Genomic DNA, 20,441 nt, shown 5'->3' with positions numbered 1-20,441 from the left:
CCCATTATTAAGTGACATTAAAAGGAACTGTACTTCCTGCGTATTTACGTACCAGCTGTATTCTTTGTTTTCCAATTCTTGCATACCTATTCAGGTAGGAATTTTTGCAGCTTTGATTTGTAGGTAAACAGAAATAGGTACAAAGAATGAAGACTCGTTGGCGTTTGTTTTCAAGCAGGTAACAAAACGGGTCGGAGAATACTCGCTCCCGAAACTTTTTCTACTCCTTTTTGTTGTAAATCTAAATTTAACCTTCTGGTCCTTTTTAAGGAGACATCTGCCCTAATGTCTGTATTGATTCGTTTCAAATAATTCGTTCTGAAATTTTGCCAATTCTTGTATTAGTTTTTGAATGTCTATGTAGGATTCTCCATTATTCTGTAAATATTATATTGAAACATTTATTAGATATACACTGTATTTATGTTAACGTACGAGATAACCTGATTTTCCATTTACTTAGTTACACTATCTATCACTTGCATATAAGTACACAAGCTATTTGAATAAACAACCATGGTTTAATTGAATACTTACCTATATAATATTGCGCTTGGTTTCTTTCCACAATGCAAGTCAACATTTTTGTTGTCCTAAAGTTCAGTCTCAGTTTGTTTGTTTTGTATCCCCTTGAGACACTACACACACTTAGGTAGAAAACGCTTTTATAGGTATAGAATATATATATATATATCGGAGTCGGCAAAAGATAAGGATTTGCGGGATGCGCTTCCCGAGGTCGATAACCTTCCGTCTCGGAGGTTACTCAAAAGGCGCAGGACATTTCAACAATATAATATTCATGTGTAAATACTTACCACGTTTTGTTTTTATAAAAATAACGCCCAATAAATATAATACGAAGACCGAATGACAGTATCATTAAAATAATGTTCAAGAAAACATAATATTGTGTGAGTGCAGTGTACTTAATATAATTGTACCTACCTAGGTATATTCATTCATTAATTCATTCAAAAAAAGTTGACCGTTCTTTGTAGCTTTTGTACGGTGCTACTTTAGTCGTCTTAAAAATTTATTTTGCTTTAACTTTATTAATATAACGGCACTGTTTCACTTCGCCATTTTAATTTCAAAAGCTGCGCTGCTTTTGAAAAGTCTTCTTAGCTCACTTAAAAACGTGCCTCGCTAGGTCATTCCAGATTTTTATTTCAATTGCTTCGCATAAAGACCTAATTAGTACCTACCTATAACGAATCAACATTTCGCAACGCATTTTTAACATACTTTCAAATGTATATAAAATTGGTACTTTGATAAGTGAGCCAAATTACGGTACTGTATTACATTTTCCGTATTCGTAGCCTCCTTATAAAAATATGTCTCCCTGTGATAAGTAGGTATGGAGTCTAAAATAGATAAACTCATTTTTTTTATTTTATGAGATAAAACACAGGTGTTACAGTTTTGTCTACTGAAAACTTACTTGAATCTAGGGCGACTTGTCGTATAATTTGATTGTGTACCTACCTACTAATAGGTTCGGTGTGGTTATTTCGCAAGAGTATCAATTTAGTTAAAGGGCCCGTTGTAGCTGGCTTCGTTCACAAAGCGAAACATTATGACCAAAATCAATCTTTGCTCCTGTTTTGAAACTATAACAAGACTTGCAATGTGCTTACACAATAAATAATAATTAGGAAATCGAAAACGCTTTACTTCTGAAAGACAACTTACTTGAATTTGTTACTTAAGATGAAACTTATTATCTAAAATGTTAATGAAATTAACAAAATGATATTATTTAACGACTCAATTTAATTAATCTATCTGTAATCAGTCGATAACTTACTTTCCAGCATTGTTATTTGTCAAAATTTAAATTTTTAAATTTAAATTGACTTTTGAAGTATTATTACGATATCTTTTGTATGGGAATAAAGAAAAGTGTTGTTTTTAGACTTTTTCAGGCAATTTTTTAAATTTTTCTCTTCGTAAGAACCGTCCTCGTACTTCAAGGAATTTTTAAAAAATGAATTAGCGAAATCGGTTCAGCTGTTCTCGAGATTTGCGCTTAGCAACACATTCAGTGATTCATTTTTATATATAGAAAGATACCCATATTTTAACATATCTTCCTTTAAAAAGTTGTGAAATTTTGCACAAGCCGGTGGAAAGTCGTCTCCGTTTCATTTCTTCAGCTCGACTTTCTTTCTCTTAGCTATCTTGATTCTTGATTGTCTTGAATTCACAATACATGTGCGTTCGTTTTCTATAATCAGTTTATTCTTTGCAACAAACGTTTCCATTTATTTTATAATAAACAATCATCGATCTAATGTATTTTGTTCGGGCAATTAATTCAGGCTTTTTAATGGTAATTATGATGTTACCTTTAATTAGGAACGACGTCTCTCAGTTACTCAGTTTTTCAGTCAGTAATTTGAAAAATTATCTACTGTTAGGTTATTTAGAACCGAGTACAGTCGTGACAACGTTACTGAACAGCCTTTAATCGTTCTATTCACGCGATTGTAATTTGTATCAACCTCTTTGAATAAACTGTACGAATTTAAAAACCTGTTTAGCCTTAACATAATATTTACTTATTCTAGCTCTATACCATAATCATCTATTGTCATTTGTAATCCAAATCACTCGTGTCTGTAAAATTTCACCTTAATCGTACAATAATTGGAAATAGCCGAAAAATCGATCCAATTTCAAGGAAATACAAAATATGAACAATTCAAGTTACTTAATAAAAAAATTAACGACTGAGAATTGAAAAATATATAGGTACCTACTTTATAAATATGTACTGTACCTGTTTTGAAAGTAGTAAATGACCGATTAGTCGATTTGGAACATGATTGTGTGTCGCGTTAATTTGCCGAGGTAGCAATTCAGGACGGGGACGTCGCGACGCACTTCGTGCTGACGAAGAGGCGGGCGCGTTGACCCATTTTGAACGTAACACGAAATGGTGCTCCGAAGAATCGATGATATTATAACAGCCGAATTTCGAGGTCTCCGCGGCGCTTCACTGACGCTTCGGGATCTGTGTCAGGGTCCTCCCCCGTTGGCCCTACACCCGCTTGTGCTACCACCCTTCAACGAAATGCTCGGTGACGGTTGACCCGTAAAACTCGAGCGTTTGTGTTTCACCCTCCTGTTCAGTGATTTGGGGTCACCGCTATTCGTTTTTATGTTTCAGTGCTCTTGAAACATTGATGTCAATAGTCTTCTTATTTCTTTTTAAGTACGGTAGGTACTTAAAAAGAAATAAGAAGACTATATCCTCCATACATCTAATTTAATACTATAAATGCGAAAGTGTGTCTGTCTGTCCGCTAGCTTTTCACGGCCAGTTTAACCGATTTTGATGAAATTTGGTACAGAGTTAGCTTACATCCCGGGGAAGGCTACTTTCTATTCCGGAAAATCAAAAAGTTTCCACGGGACTTTTTAAAACCTGAATCCACGAGGACGAAGTCGCGGGCATCATTTAGTAATTATAAAAGGTAAAGCTGACTGATTGACTGAGTGACTGACTGATTTATCAACGTACAGCTCAAACTACTGGACGGATCGGGCTGAAATTGGAGATAGCTATTATGGCGTAGATATCCGCTAAAAAGGATTTTGCGAAATTCTACGCCAAGAGGGTTTGAAATTTGTGTAGTCCACACGGACGAAGTCGCGAGCATAAGCCAGTAAAAGCATATGTCCGCAACGCCGATCGTTTACAGAAAATTGTAAACTACTCTCAACAGTTCTGTATAATAACACTTTATCGCATATATATTTTTTAGACCAAATTGATTAGATATGTTAGCAGCAATCCATAGTTTTCGGTCAGAAATCAGTAACGCGAGTATAGTTCTCCTATACATATACATATATAGTATAGTATACCTGTTAATATTGTAATTTCTAAATTATATTAATATCTCCAGTAAAAAACTAGGGTGTGATATTGAGTGAAATAAAAATAGCAACGCAATTAAAGCACATCAGTCACTGAAATCATTAGAATGTCGTCCGCAATCCCCACTTCGGTAAAGAAAAGTTGTTACTGGTGAGGTCGTATCGTGCGTTTTATAAATAACTTTCAATGCTCAAACTTTGATTTCGAATTTATCATGTCACTTGATGCATACTTAGATAAATTCCGTGGATGTTGTACATTATTACGTATTGCCAGTAAAGTGTTTAAATCTTATTATTAAATACCTAAGTATAGCTAAAACCTAAGGCCAAGGGCCTAGGCTGCAGCTTTAAGTTTTCGCTTAAAAAAGAGCGTTGTTATATTAACAGAAGCTTTATACTTAAATTAAGTGATGTTTTTCCAAAATTTTAACGTCCTAAAAATTTGCAAGGCTTCAAGTGAGATTTTGAGATTCTTGGAGAACTTCAGAGGAATCTTTTTTAAGGAGTGAAAAATTAATTAAGTAGGTACTATTATGATGATGAAATGAACCATTTGAAGCCAACCTGGAACAAATGTAAAGTGGTGATCGACCTTTGCGATTCCGTCACCTTCGCGGCGATGCAGTCGGAGGCAGTACTGGCATTGTCGCCTCCACGCCAATAGGAAGCGACACGGTCGCAGATCGCTATTGGGCTTAAGGCCGCTTTCAATGTACCATCTTTTACCTTGTGCCCCTTACCGCGTAGTGTGACCCGAAACCGACACTGGCCGTAATAGTTTAATGAAATATTGCTTATCCTACTTAAGTAATTAATATTATTAAACTTATGGACGGTTTTAATGTTTGTACTTACCCAATCTGTTTTATATATTACCTAAATATACTAATTTCATTTAAAATGGTGTTCCAAACATTCGTACAAATTTTCAGCTCTATGCGAATTAATGTAACCTTACCCCTATTTTTTATTTGAGCTAAATTGACTGGAGTATTAGTGAGCCTACAAATGAACGCTCATGAATATTACTTTACTAAATTTTTTATTAACTCACCACTCATGTCATGTAGGTCAAATGCATTACGATGTCAAAATTGACCCCGTTTTTGTTGCGCTGTACTAACTAGGCAATTGCAAGTATTTTTAACCGACTTCAAAAAAGGAGGAGGTTATCAATTCGACTGTATGTTTTATTTTTTATTTTTTTGTATGTTTGTTACGCGATTACTCCGTCAATTATGAACCGATTTTGATGATTCTTTTTTTGTTTTGTGGGACATACTTCCAAGGTGGTCCCATTTTAATTTGGTAAAGATCTAATGAATATCTTCGGAGATGGAGAACGGAACTCCTCAATTAATAAGAGCAAATAGCTCGCGATCAGTGTTATAGCTTTGTAAACAGTAGGGTTTTAACCAGGCATAGCATATTTTTAACCGACTTGAAAAAAGGAGGAGGTTCTCAATTCGAATGTATGTCTTTTTGTATGTTTGTTACGCGATTTCTTCGCCAAATATAAACCGATTTATAATGATTCTTTGAAACAGTAGGTTTTTTACCAGGCATATCATATTTATCATATCAATGGGGCCATTAAAAATTGTGAAATAAAAATTTTTCAAAAAAAAATAAAAACCGACTTCAATAACCTAAACAACAATAACAAATTTTTTTAGCATAATAGTTTTTCAATTATCGTGCAAAATGTTGAAAAAAATATCGATCCACCCTTATCTCCAAAGTTTACCAATCGGAAAATCTGTAATAATTATGGTCAGTAGAAATGCATGTATATTTTACAGGAAAAATTAAATACCGCTCTAACTAACATGGTTTTTGTGACATTAACGATAAACCTCTACAAACAAAGTTAGTTATGCGGTTCGTTAGCAAAAGTGATTTTTACCGTTTTTCTTCTGAATTACGGAACCCTCGGTGCGCGAGACTGACTCACACTGACCGGTTTATTTCATACAACATGGCTGCACTGTAGCCCGAAGCCGCTGTTTTAATTAGCAATATAAACCGTTCTTTACTTCAATGTTAAGGATATGTTATGTTATGTAAAATCAAGTAATCTAATATTCTTGAAATTTTGAATTAATTACTTAGCAACAAATCGCCATTGAGATAAAAGATATCTTTAGCATACGGAAGTTAACCATTATAAAACCTCGATAGATTTCGAGGTTCGCTACTGAAGTACGGCGCGCGTAACATTGGTTTAATCCTGTAACTGAGGTCGCGTAAAACATTAATATGTTATGTATGGTCGGGTAATTTTTTTTCGAAGATTTACAAGTTGTATAGTTATAGTGTGCGGCCTCAACCGAGTTTTGTAGATGCTTTCTCGATCGGCGAACCGGGTCGCGTTCTCGATGCGGCTGCTGTCGAGCCGACTAGTGCCGATTACACTGCTTGACACACACACATCAATTATGTGCGCCTTTTGAGTACACTCACACACCCACAAAGATCTGCGATGTCAGGGCTAATAAATATTTTAATAACCGACCCACTGTTTTTTTCATACCGCTGACCTTTGAACGTATGTTTTTAAAACCATTGTTAAACTTACAATTTCGATGAACCAGATATCTCCAGGCTTCTATACAATACTATGTTTTAAGCTTCATTCAGTATTAATTAATTAATGGGCTTTGATGAAATATTATGTTGTTGCATCATTACGCAAATAAAAGTTTCAATCTACACCGTTCGTTGTGTAGTTATTTAAACAGTATGTATATTTTAGCCGTCAAGGTTCCCCTAATTCGCCCGTTCATGGCGTCATCAACGCCATCTCTTAAGGTGTTTTGTCTGGACTATTCATTTACTTCAAAAACGCTATGTTGCCAGGTGCGATTTTTAATTTACTTATATCATTCTACAGAAAAGTGTAATAAGTATTGGACCGAAACCGGATAACAAAAATTTAAAACAGCATTAAAATGTAGAGAGTGACGACCCTCGCAAATGTTTGAGGAAGTAGGGTGACGTAGTTTATTACCAGACCGAAGTCAAGGTTCTGCCAATCGTTTAGCCATCTAATAATTCATAGGGCAATAAAGCCTAAGGCCAGTTGAATCCAGCCTTTCATCACCAAATTGCTACGATTTGTATTTCCGCGTAGTCGTCACTTCGATCTTATTGTTCGCGTTTATCTCTGGCTCTACCTGTTTGCATATTCATGCCATAACAATGTAGAACGTGTTGCAGTAGGGCCGAGGTGGCACAGTTTCTTGTTGGAGTTATAAATCAATTTGTCCCAGTTAGATTAATGTCTTTATGCGGCGTTTCATTGATATCGATGTTGCTTTCGAATAGCTGCGTTGCCAAATATTGTCGGGTTGTTGCGTGTGCCACCGCAACCGCATGAGTTGCAGGTCGTGCCTACATCAGTTTCTGATCCCCGCGGGCCGCTGCCGAGTGCTCGAGTCCCGCTCACGTATGTGCATTACATAATCGACTCGCGTAAACTCTTGCACTTTGTATTTAAAACGTGTTAGTCTACGTAATCATTTCAAAATAATTTCACTGCCAAAGTATAGGGTACGTACGTCACCTCGTAATGTACGGATAACTTCTTTAGCTTTGATATAGTTGTATGAATTGAAAAGGTAACGGATAATGTTTTAATTATATTAAAAAATGCTTCCAAGTTCCAACACAACAGGGAACAAACAACATATTATAAGAGTGGTCAAAAGTTCAACTGCTTCAACGGTTTGCCGTTCGGTTCGTGAATTGCCGCGTGTCCTCGGCCTCGGGGCGCTCGCTTCCGCCTCGGAGCTTAATATCCTCGCTACGCGTTGCCCATGATTATCTTTTTGCTACAAACCTTCGTCCTCTAGGCCTTCTTGCTGTAATTAAATAACATTTACATATTTGCTTTCTAGGTATAATCAGCAATCCGCGCGCTCGTCTTGGTTGAAGTACGTAACAAAATTTAATTATTATACATAAATATTTGGTAGACGTGTAGCATTATTATCACTCAAAGTACAAGGTTAAGGTGAACATTGTGGCTAATTCCGTTGTACATAATCTCTAAACTAAACTAAAATGACACGTCTAAATTTATTGCTATCCCTTTCATAATGTTGCTTGCGAAAAAGGATGGCACTTTAGACCTGTTAATTTAGTTTAGAGATTGTGTTCAAGAGAATCGGCCCCAATGTAGAGTGAATAGAAACAGCGTTCAGCGCATAACTACTCATTTTATGAAATAATGATAAGAGCAAAACCTTTGAAATTGGTCACTAGGGGCAAAGAGGTTCGAGATCTTGAAAAAATATTTCTGTCATTTCTATTAAATTAAGAGAAACATATAAAAGAAAAAAGTATTATTTAAATCTAAGAACAGCTTTCAGGTTTGGTTTATCTACTCTGTTTTATCATAACAGACAAACTGGTGAATCGTTTTGAATGGATTTAAAATAAAAATGTAGAAACGCGCTATAAAAAAATAAATTAAAATCACGATATAGCTATTTATCTTTATAGATTCTTTACGTAGGTATGACGCAAAGGGTTTGACGTATGTAGGTGTTTATTGGCAATGTTGTGATAGCTTGATTATTATGATTGTAAGCTTGAATAGCTGGCGCGAGTCGTTCTAACAAAAATGGCATTACAGCAAAACATGCCGGGCATTAGCTAGCTTATAATTTTAAAAATACCTCTTCATCACTCCTCATATTATAAATGCCAAAGTGAGTTTGTTTGTTGATTAGTTCTTCAATCGTGCATCGTGCAAAACAACGGAGCAACGGATCGATTTGATTTGTTTGCATGGGGTTATATTCAAAGAACTGAAGAGTGGCATAGGCTACTTTTTATCCCCGAAAATCAAAGAGTTCCCACGTGATTTTTAAAAACCTAACGCGGACGAAGCTGTGGGCATCAGCTAGTCTAAAACATAACACACTATGCATTTCACCATAGTTAGGCCAGCTAAATTAGGTTCGTGTGCCCAAACGTCATCATGCCGATACATACCGACCCACTAAGGTCATGACGTAACGTCAACTCTCCATTAAGCTTGACGATAGATCGATTCCTCGCGAGGTTATACAACGGAGGTTAGGCATCTTGTTTCCTTAAAACTGTAAGCCTTTGCAAAGAGACCTTTCTTCTCTTCAGGCACTCAGGTCTTTAATAACAATTTTTGAAATTGGATTTCTAAAATCTAGAACAAGATTTGAAACCTTAGACCCTTTTGTAGAAAGTTTCTCGCCGGTGCGGCTTCTCAGTTGAACCTGTATTCCGAACCGGTGAGTACAGGTGTCTAACCTGAGAACTGCACAATGCACAATATGCATTTTACGCTATTTCATGTTTTACTTAATGGTTTTCAAAATATATTAGGGGTTCACTGAAGGAGCCGTGATAGCATAGTGGTTAAGAGTTTGAGACGTCCGCCTCCTATGCGGCAGTTCGGGGGTTCGATCCATGTAGTCCCGTTGTCCCCGTTAGCCATATCCCCGTTAACGGGGACATCGGGATTTGAATAAAATTATTAAAAACTTATCCCGTTGTCCCCGTTGTCTATTCCGTTTAGCGGGGACATCGGGATTTGAATAAAATTATTAAAAACGTATCCCGTTGTCCCCGTTATCTATTCCCCTCCAACGGGGACTGCGGTAAATGAATAAAATTGTTAAAAAATTCTTTCCGTTGTTTCCGTACTCTGCCCCCGTTGACAGTATCCGAGTGTCGACATTATTATTTAATTAAACTAAGTAGGTACCATATACACAGTTTTTTCACTGTAATGAAATTGTTTAGTAAAAATCATAATCATGAAGGTGTTTAGCTTTACATTATCTTCTTCTTCTTCTTCTTCTTCTTCTTCTTCTTCTTCTTCTTATATATATATATATAGAAATACCACTCACTCACTGACCAAACAGTAAACACGAAATCTAAGACTATAAAGCCTACAAACTTGGAATTTGGAAGGTAGGTTCCTTCTAGGACGTAAGTGTCAGCTAAGAAACGATTTTGAGAACACCACCCCCCCTCCTGAGAGGGTGAAATGAAGGGTGAAAGATTATATGAAAGTCCTATGTTTTTGAAGTTAGAGACGGGGAAATCGACATTTAGGTTATTAAGTTTAAATAATAAAAATCTGTATAATACCTAATTGCCAATTTTCATATCTCTAACTTCTACAACATAGGTTTTACGTGTAACCTTTCAACCCCCATTTCACCCAAGTACCAAGTTTGTCCAACTTGGTACTTTTTTTAAGGGAAAACATCAGAGTCAGCTAGCGTGATTATAGCGTGCTTTGTATGCGCGCATAGTATGACCATAATTTGCTTATTTTAAGGTAAAAAAATTATTTCAAAAAAGGTACAAATTATGAATGGAAATGGAACATTAACGATATAGAACCACCAAATAAAAATTGTGCAAAACCAAAAAATCTTCCTGTATAAGAAGAAGAAGAAGATAATGTAAAGCACACCTTCATGATTATGATTTTTAGTTTTTAACCGACTTCAAAAAAAGGAGGAGGTTCTCAATTCGTCGGAATCTTTTTTTTTACTAAACAATTTCACTACAGTGTAAAAACTGTGTATATGGTACCTACTTAGTTTAATTAAATAATAATGTCGACTCTCGGATCGGATGTGAAATCAACGCACAGCCTAAACTGCTGGTCCTAAAGACATGAAATTTGGAGGGTCTATTCTTTGTAAAGAGTAGGTATCCACTAAGAAAGAATTTTTCGAAATTCCACCCCTAAGTGGGTTAAATGGGGGATGGAAGTTTGTATAAAAGTCCGTCATTTTTCAAGTTATTTGCACGAAAATTGGTATTTGAAATTAAAATTAAAATGAAGAAATACGTATTTCAGGATTTTTGGAAAATTCGCCCATAAGGGTGGTAAAATAGGGGATGAAAGTTTATATGGGACCGTTTAAATTGTTGATATTAATAACTTGAAATTTGGAAACTAGGTTTTTTCTTGAGGTTAGGTGTCAGCTAAGAAACGACAACGAGAAAATCCCGCCCTAAAGGGATGAAATGGGTGTTGGAACGTTTTTTTTTTAAAAAAATAGATATAGCGAGCAAAACGAGCAGGCAACTTAACATCAGGTGACCCACCTGATGTTAAGTGATTACCGCCGCCCATGAACATTTGCAGCACCAGAGGAGCCGCCGATGCGTTGCCGGCCTTTTAGGAATTTGTTGGTCCGCCCCTTGAATAACCCCATGTTATAATCTAGTGGGAACACCGCCGATGGGAGTTGGTTCCACAGTTTGCACGTGCGTGGAAAGAAGGATCTGGCGCAATGGACGGTCGAAGTGCACCAGACACCCAGATGGTGAGGGTGAAATTCCTTACGGTGGCGCGCGGTGCGGTTGTAGAAAAAAGAGGGTGGAATGAGGTCAAAAAGCTCTTCAGAGCACTCCCCATTATACAGGCCATAGAACACGCATAGAGAGCTAACGTCTCTGCGGTGCTCCAGGCTTTCCAACGAGCCGGTTAGTGTTATTCGGTGCTGGTGCAGGGTGCGCGTCCTGATGTTATAATGTTTGTTTCTGAATAAAAATACTCTTTTTGTTTCCTGTAGGCCACGCGGGCGAAGCCGCGGGCAGAAGCTAGTAACATATACAATACTAGCTTATGCTCGCGACTTCATCCACGTGGACTACTCAAATTTCAACCCTCTATTTTACCCCCTTAGTGGTTGAATTTTCAAAAATCCTTTCTTAGCGGATGCCTACGTCATAATAGCTATCTGCATGCCAAATTTCAGCCCGATCCGTCCAGTAGTTTGGGCTGTGCGTTGATAGATCAGTCAGTCAGTCAGTCAGTCAGTCACCTTTTCCTTTTATATATTTAGATTACAATATTACTCATTTTATTAATTTACCGCAGTCCCCGTTGAAGGGGAATAGATAACGGGGACAACGGGATAAGTTTTTAATAATTTTATTCAAATCCCGATGTCCCCGTTAAACGGAAACGACAACGGGGACAACGGGATAAGTTTTTAATAATTTTATTCAAATCCCGATGTCCCCGTTAACGGGGATATGGCTAACGGGGACAACAGGACTACACCGTTCGATCCTGGGCATGCAGCTCTTTTGAACGCACAATCTTATCGGAGCTATAATAATTATTATGCTCGTTTTAAGCAATTAAATATCACTTGCTTTAACGGTGAAGGAAAACATCGTGAGGAAACCGGCATGCCTTAGAGTTCTCTATTAATGTTCTCAAAGGTGTGTGAAGTCTACCAATCCGCCCTTGGCCAGCGTGGCGGACTATGTCTCATATCCTTCTCCTTTCGAGGGGAGACCTGTGCTCAGTAGCGGGCCGATGAAGGGTTTATCATGATAATGATGGTTGAAATAATGATAAATGCAAGGTTAGACGTAAAAACTTTTTAACGTTTTGTAAATAAATAACTTATAATAATACTAATTTAGCTAAAATCTATATAAACCTACTTAGTTTTGAAATATTTAAATAACTTATTGGAATTTCTTATACTTACCTATTTACAATTTAAATTGAAATATGTACTAACATTGGCACGTTTACGTACTATTATCACGTTCATAATTATTACTTATTATAACATTAAATTCTGATTAAGTCATTATGTCACGTACCTACTGTTGAAAAGATAAACTTTCATTACAATTGTGTTATTTTCAAACCGCTTTGAGCCTGTTGATAAATATTTGTTGTAGAACAAGATAATGTCTGTAGTATTTTACACTATATCACTGTAAAAATAATATACCTAATTCTGTTATTCAAAAGAGCGAGTGTTAACGTATATTTTAGGTAATTATTTAGTTAATGGCATATTTTATTAGTTTCTTTACCGATTTACGGTACAAGCAGATTAAATATAATAGTATACCTACCTGATATTCTAATGTTCGACCCGTATCAGTCGTCATAGCTAGGAATTTCGTAAACATTATTATCTATTTCGATTTTCAAATTAATTTTTAAAGGTACCTACTTTAAAATAACTTGGAACTTATGCAATTTTTAAGTAGGTACGTAGTTGTGTTGCTGAATGTTTCGTTGCTGCGAACGTTTTTGAAAGAATGTTACAATGTTACAGTCAAAACTGCTGTTAACGGCAAAAAAGGCCAAACTTTCTTATATAGGTTGGTCAAAATTCAAAACTCCTAGCTGGAATAACTCATTATTATTTTCTAGGGTTCTGCCTACTGAATCGCTAACTCAGTGACTAATATTCAATGATAGCCACCGATCCCATTAGACATTTATTTTGAATCCATTAAAGGTTTTCTGTCTACCAATCCGCACATGGCCAGCGTGGTAGACTATGGCCAAAACCCTTCTCACTCTGAGAGGAGACCCGTGCTCTGTAGTTAGCCGGTGATGGGTTGATCATGATGATGATGAAAGGTTTTCTACGAAAAATTATTTTAATATAGCTCAGGGAAGCCGCAATGTGGAACCAGCCAATGTCAAATGAGCTCACTGACTATTTATATTCAGTGTTAGACACTGAGTTACCGAATCATCCCGCTGTACCTACCCGAAGGGTGCCAATTGCCAAAGGGACACTATTACTAAGCCTCCGCTGCCCGTTCACCCGTCCGTCCGTCCGTCTGTCCGTCTGTCTGTATATGAGTGGGCTGTATCTCGTGAACCCTAATAGGTAGAGAGTTGAAGTTTTCACAGAATACGTGTTTCTATTGCTGAATGTGTATTACAGCAATAAATAATAAAAATTTCAAAATAGATGACATGAAAATTAAAAAAAAATAAAAGCAGCCTTAGCGCAGTCAAAACCATTTTTTACCCATATTTATAGTCAAAAGCACTATTCTATAGTTAGTCAAAGTACTATGTTTTTTGCAATTAAAAGTAGGTTTGACCGCGGATAATAGTTCTGACTGTATCATAATATTATAAAGCGGAGTGTGATCGTCAGCGACACGTGAAGCGGTCACCTTGTGCGTCCTCGTCCATCTCGGATGACGGACGAATAGAGGTGTCATGTATTTCCGCGTCAGCCTCTGTGCCGACTCCGCAAAACGTTAATTCTATACAACCTTACTTTGTACCTACTGTACTGATTTGCCTACAAACAGGTTGAACGAGGCAATTTGCACGTAAAACATCCTGCTTTAAGTAGGTACTTACAATATACTTACATATGTAATATTTTTAATACATTAATAAATATTACAAACTTATATTTAATGTGCAGAATATAATATAATCACAAATTATACATGTATTTAAATCGCCTTTTCATGTATTAGGAAGTAGGTAAATAATGTGTTTATGATAAATCTTATCAACGATTCATTGGTGATAATTTAAGTAATTAATATACATATTTTATGAACTTGTACCAGCAACACAATATTATATTATGTTCTTTAATGTTTTTTGCTTGCTCATTAATACCTCATAAAGTATGAAGTTACTATTTTAATTTAACGTAGTTGGCCACTTGGTTGACTTGATGTCTAAATTGTGAAGCACTTTGAACACTGATGCGATTGGCGACCTCAAGTCCGGTTCACGACCCGTCAATCGATCTTCGCCATTATTGCTCCAGGATAAAGCACGACCTTGCACTGCTCAACAAACCCCTAACTGATTACCATTTTTTCCGCAAATTGGATCATTTCCTGTAAGGAAAAATTTTGTTCTCAGGAAGCAGTACAAAATGCCTTTCATAGTTTTTGTAGAGTCAATCCCCAGAATTCTATTGCAAAGGCATATTTTTATATTATTAAATCATCTTCCCTTGAGATGTGAAAAATATACAGATAATGACGGTAAATAATTTAATTACTTACTTAAATGTATATATTTTTTTTCGAAAAAGGTCTTTGAGTTTTTCAATATAAGGTATATTAGGTACATACTTTAACCCCAAATATTATACAAAAAATATAAAAATACGTACATTTGTAATAAATAATTATATATCAAACAAATTATATATACGTATTTAACACGGTAACAAGCTTTGACATTGAGAAGTTATTGTTACAAATTGCCACGGACCAAGAGTATGACGAGTGCCCTAACCTTGGCTATATCGTATGTTTGATTATACTACACGTCACACCCACGATTCTCTTTAACTGTATCTATGTGTTACCGAATCGCTAACTCCGCAAATAAATCCAACAACTATGTACGTAGATAGGTAATACTCATTGTGAGAAAGCAATTGCGTGTTTGCAAGACAACCGCCTTTTAGAAACTGATATCAATGTTTGCAAGACAACCAAGACAACCGACTACAGTAGAAACTCGATTATCCGGCCCTCAGTTATACGGATTCGCGATTATCCGGACTACCAACCGAAAATTTCCGGCCAAGTGCGAGTCAGACTCGCGCACCGAGGGTTCTGTACTTGGTTATTTTTTGTACGATAAATCAAAAACTATTATGCATAAAAATAAATAAAAATCTGTTGTAGAATGTACAGGCCCTTTCATATGATATCCCACTTGGTATAGTTATCTTACTTTGAAAATTGAAAATACTATTAAATTGAACTACATAATAATATGCACAAGGAATAGCTTCTTACACTCAGTGCAGCCTCTCAAGCAGTCCGCTGAAACTACACGTCTTGCTATGTGGAGGTCACGGCTAGGTACCCCGAGTCCGAACACCAGCGTGAGGGAGAGACTAGCCGAAGGATACAGTCTCAGCTGGCCTGTCTGGAGGTCGCTCAACCGCCTCAGAGCGGGGGTGGGGAGGTCTAGGGTGGATTTGGCGAGGTGGGGCTTTATCTCGGTACATGATACACAGTGCATCTGCGGTCATCCGAAACAGACCATTGCGCACATGACTGGGTGCCCTGCGTGCCCGACAGCCTGCACGAACGAGGAGCTGTACAACGCTGCCGACCGAGCAATCGCGGTTGCGGCTTTTTGGGCTGCCCGTGTTTGAGGTGACCGTCGACTCGAAAAGAAGAAGAATATGCACAAAACCCGCTTTTCTTCATACATTCGATAATCCGGATTTTCGATTATCCGAATCCCTAATGACAACAATTAGTCCGGTTAATCGAGTTTCCACCGTATTAGAAACTAATATCGATTCTATCGTACACACATTTCAACTAAACTTACCAGATAACTATTCCGCAGTCCGCGATTAGTTAATTACCGTTTCCACACGACAAACCATAACAACACCGCATCGCTATCCAGCGCTAAGTCAGTGAAGTCACTTGGCGTTCCGTTATGGCGCATGGCGTAAATTAACCATGTCAGATGGTTAATTTAATTTATTATATTTTATTTCTTAAAAAACTATTATTAAACTTACTATCTTATCACGGTCCACAAAATTGTTTGTACAGTTTGTCTGTAAAATTTTCTTTTCAGTCTTAATTTACATTTAACCATTAGAGTGGCAGAAATTTGTTTTTTTTTTAATATTAGGGTTTCGTACCCAAAGGGTTAAACGGAATCCTATTACTAAGACTCCGCTGTCCGTCCGTCTGTTTGTCTGTCACCAGACTGTATCTCATGAACCGTGATAGTTAGACAGTTAAAATTTTCACAGATGATGTATGTCTGTTGCTGCTATAATAACAAGTACTAAAAAACAGAATAAAATAAATATTTAAGGGGGCTCCTATACAACAAACGTAATTTTTTTGCTCCTTTTTCTCGAGTGATAACGGCAATAGGTAGACGCTCGAAATATTCACAGAATATTAAGTCATAAATTCACTTTAAAAATAAATAATTAAAAAACGTGATTTTTCCCAATTTTTAAAAAGTAAGTTTACTAATAATACCAAGTGGGGTTCCATATGAAAGGACTTTACCTGTACATTCTAAAACAGATTTGTATTTATTTTTATACATAATTGTTTTTGATTTATCGTGCAAAATGTCGAAAAAATACGTTTTTAGTACGGAACCCTCAGTGCGCGAGTATGACTTTCACTTGGCCGGTTTTTTATTTTAAATTAAATTTACATTTTCATTATTATAATTTCGGATAAGTATTGCTCTTTGCAACATTTGTATAACCATAGCCCACTGAAATCTTTGATTGTAATAGTTCGTGTGTTATATAACAACCATAAATAACAACGTGCTCAATCCTACTTAGCACTTACGTAAATCGACAGATTTGCATTTTCTTCTAGGGTTTCAATTGTCACATTGCTATCCAGTAACCTGTGGCCCTACCGCGGTTGTTTGACAGCGACAATGTCACGATCGCAATCATCTCTGATTGGTTAACGCTCGCTTACTATTGGCTACAATGCATTGTTGCAACAAGAATCGCACAAATTCAGCCAATCAGAACAATTGAGATTGTAATAGTGATTGATGCAGGTTTTAGACAATCGCCCTACGGGTCTTGGTATAATAAGTAATGACAAAGGTAGGATCGATGATGAGGTAGCAGATAGACTACGATATCAAAATGTAATATGACGCGTAAAATAAGTCCTTAATTTCAAAGGTGAACCGTACTTTTGACATGACTGTTGACCCAGAGTTAAAATGGCGTGTGAGGAGTCATTTTGTTAGGACTATAAATATTGACATATCAACTTACAATAATTCATGCAGATAGGTCTAAAAATGTAGATTTTCTCTATTTAACTAACGTAGAGTCCCGCTAAGAAAGCATTTACAGAAATGCCACGCGAGCGATGATAGGGCGGATCAGTAGTCAATATTTATTGTGTGTAATAACTTGATGTTTACACATCGTCGATTAAATGGAAAAAAGGCATTTCTCAAAATTTTCGGAACTAAGGATGTCTGTGATAACTTGATATTATACAAGTCATGTACTAGGTTTATTTATTTGTCGCTTAATTTAACATAAGAGATTAACTAGTGCTTTAAAATATTTTTGCAGCATCAATTTTTGGTGAGCCATATGTGTTCAAACGACTAGCACTGACCTTGTATCCGTTTTGTGGAATAAAGCTTTTTATTATATCAATTTTCAGTCACTTTTTATCACTTTAGTTTTTATCACTGTACGCGTGTACGGCCAAAATTTTTAACCACAAAATACAAGTACCTATACTCTATTAGAAAGGTAATGTTTTGGATTTTTCTGAACTTTTAGTATTTTATTCGCTTGTTTCCGTAGGTACTTTTATTCACACAAAATATCTTAGTTATTAACATAGTATTAGTTCATCATATATTCAATATAATGAACCTTTTACAATTTTTCTTTATTAAAAGAAAACCTGCATGTAAATTAATGTCCAGTTTATAGACCCGGCTATTCAAGCTGTACGTTGATATGTCAGTCAGTAAGTGTATCATTTTGTATATATTTATACATCATACTTAATATGAAAAATCCGAAAATACTTTGCCCGATATTTCGTCCGCATGGTTTTAAGTTTTAAAAATCTCGTGGGTAGATACTCTTTGATTTTTCAAGATATGAATTCAGAATACTCCATTCTTTAAATTATAACCATGCAAAAAATACGTCGATGGGTTTCTCTAATGCGGCGCGATTGAAGAAAAAACCAATAAACCAACAAACAAACAAACGCACCTTAAATTAAATGAATGAACAATAATGCCTAGCCTATTCCAAATAGTAAATTCACCGCTGTGCGATTCTCTGTAAGTACAATTTGCCGTCAGACAAGTAGAATGTTAAGCGCATAAACCTTGTGTATTAATTCGCGCAACACAAAGACATGATATCGCAGAGGGTTTACTCAGTAAACAATCCGTCCTTCAAAGCCCAGTCGAGGACCCTATTGTCAGGTCGTCCTCAGGACGTCTGAGTCATAGTACGCAGTTGTCGTTAAGAGGGCATTGCTCACTTGGTGACCCTCCCCCCTTGGCTTTGGCGCGTTCAAAAAATACATTATACAGGCATTTGTATTTAAAAAATCGTACACCTATCTGCACTCATTATTTTACGTCCTCATTCTATTACCATTGTGTCGCTCTGTTATATTCATTGCTAATATGCACAGAAGACCATTGTTGTTAACCATTTACGGGGCCATTGGTCGGTCATAGTGTGTCTTCACTTTGTTGCATACAGAAAAAGATAATGACATAGGACATAGTTAATTATTTTAAATATACACATTATATTAGTTAATTATTAATTTAAATACTTATACACAAAAGGTGACCTTATCACTACAGTGATCTCTACCAGGCAACCCATATTAATGGACCAATAAATTTTGTGATGAATAGGTACGTATAAGAAATTGACTCGGTCATTAATAAAAGCGTAAGACACCTTTTCGCAGCAATGGATTAAAACAATAGAATATAATATGTAGTTCTTTAAAATCATAATACTTGTGATATGGCCATCTTAAAAAATCTTACTACGTAAATGCAAAACAATTAGAGAAGTCCATAAGTCAAGAATTTACGTCCGAGGACTTAAATATAGAAGAAGATACTAGCAGGTCGAATGACATCTATAATAAGAGCCCGGGAGACCGATGAAACGTGCCACGGAGATTGCTCAAGCTCTGTCGGTTGTTGACTTTTCAAAATAACCGTATATTCAAAAATGCCCAAAATAAATTACACTTAACTTTTGTGATGTTTTTTTAATATTGGCTTTTCATCATTCTCGTGTTAAGCTACGGACGCATCAAAACCATTTTAGTTAATGTTGAGAATTTTGAGATTTTCAGCACTTTATTGAAGTGAAAACTTCTTTATATTAGGCACGTTGGCCGATTTTGAGATAGCTAAAAACTTGCAAGTCGCGTCACCGACGTGCTAATATGGCTAATGTTAATAGAGCTCGGAGTGCCGACAGGATGTAAAAACCGGCCAAGTGCGAACCTTAAGCGAAAGTACATTGAAAATTGCAAATACTAATTAGGAATTTGTTTATGAACACATTTTAATTTTTTTTTCTGTGATGGAACCACATGTTCACGACTTTCGAATTTTTTCCTTTACTTGTGTAGAATTACCTACCTGCCAAATTTCATGATTCTAGGTCAACGGGAAGTACCCTATAGGTTTTCTTGACAGACACGACTGACAAACAGACACACAGACATCAAAGTGATTCTATACGGGTTCCTTTTTTCCTTTTTAGGTACGGAACCGTAAAAAGCACTTATCAAGATCACCCTCAGGCACACTCCATGCAAACTCCATGCACGATAGTTTACACGCAAAAATAAAATACATGTACACTTACAGTGCGAGCTATAGGCTATCTTGGCGCGTGGCGAAAATCGGAACTAACGTTGCCGTCAAGTGTCCCCTTTGTTCTTGTTTGAATATTATTCTAAGCCTTTGTTATCCAACAGTGCCCCCCTGTCCCCACTATATCACCACTATATCTTAGAAATCCAACATCTGACCATCAAAAAGAGTTATTAATTACCTATTTTGAATAAATCATTTGACTTTTTGACTTTTGACTTTTGTCATTCAAGTGCCAAGAGAGCCTTGTCGTACTGTAGTTATTACTTAAACTCATTGATTTAATGACACCGAACCAGATAATCCACATTACCAATTTATTGCTATGTAGAAAATATGCGTTATTAAC

General features: G+C 36.3%; 1 protein-coding gene across 4 annotated transcripts in view; it reads left to right on the top strand.

The window, feature by feature from the left end:
* rdx (BTB/POZ and MATH domain-containing protein rdx) overlaps positions 1-20,441 on the top strand; it is a 69,930-nt gene that overhangs the window by 23,204 nt on the left and 26,285 nt on the right. For 2 of the 4 annotated variants that reach the window (XM_034973765.2, XM_034973763.2), the window contains one exon: positions 7,794-7,829. The exons of the other annotated variants lie outside the window; for them this stretch is intronic. Coding sequence is in view for 1 of the 2 variants with exons in the window: in XM_034973763.2 (XP_034829654.1) it covers positions 7,794-7,829 (36 nt within the window). In the remaining variant the exon portion in view is untranslated. The remainder of the gene's footprint in view (positions 1-7,793; positions 7,830-20,441) is intronic. 4 annotated transcript variants of the gene reach the window in all.

Source organism: Maniola hyperantus, chromosome 12 (assembly GCF_902806685.2).
Source record: "Maniola hyperantus chromosome 12, iAphHyp1.2, whole genome shotgun sequence".
In the NCBI taxonomy this organism is placed as follows: Eukaryota; Metazoa; Arthropoda; class Insecta; order Lepidoptera; family Nymphalidae; genus Maniola; species Maniola hyperantus.
The sequence above is the reverse complement of the archived record's forward strand: the minus strand, read 5'-3'. Positions and strand labels throughout refer to the sequence as shown.